The following is a 277-nucleotide window of genomic DNA, read 5'->3' as shown; positions in this document are numbered from 1 at the left end:
ACGCCACTCGCCCGGCACTCACGCCCGCCTCTCTCCGTCCTCCCCCGCAGGTGTTTTCGCGGGCGCGGGTGCTGTTCAGCGTGGGCGGGCGGTACTTCGGGTCCCGCCCCATCGAGTACAACTACATGACGGACGAGGTCTCCGAGTACGGCCGCAACGTCAGCATCAAGCTCCACCACCGCATCGGCAAGTACGTCAAGATCCAGCTGTTCTTCAAGGCGCGGTGGATCATGATCTCCGAGATATTCTTCGTCTCGCGTGAGTATTTTTTCCCCCT

At 61.7% G+C, this 277-nt stretch overlaps 1 protein-coding gene across 1 annotated transcript in view; it reads left to right on the top strand.

Annotated features, from left to right (window-relative positions):
* The window catches only part of LOC119593728 (discoidin domain-containing receptor 2-like), a gene marked incomplete at its 5' end in the record, with an annotated part of 119,890 nt that overhangs the window by 80,865 nt on the left and 38,748 nt on the right, over window positions 1-277 (top strand). The window contains 1 exon segment of the mRNA XM_037942702.1: window positions 51-258. Within this exon segment, the coding sequence (XP_037798630.1) occupies window positions 51-258 (208 nt within the window).

This window comes from Penaeus monodon, chromosome 32, assembly GCF_015228065.2.
Source record: "Penaeus monodon isolate SGIC_2016 chromosome 32, NSTDA_Pmon_1, whole genome shotgun sequence".
Taxonomy (NCBI): domain Eukaryota; kingdom Metazoa; phylum Arthropoda; class Malacostraca; order Decapoda; family Penaeidae; genus Penaeus; species Penaeus monodon.
The sequence above is the reverse complement of the archived record's forward strand: the minus strand, read 5'-3'. Positions and strand labels throughout refer to the sequence as shown.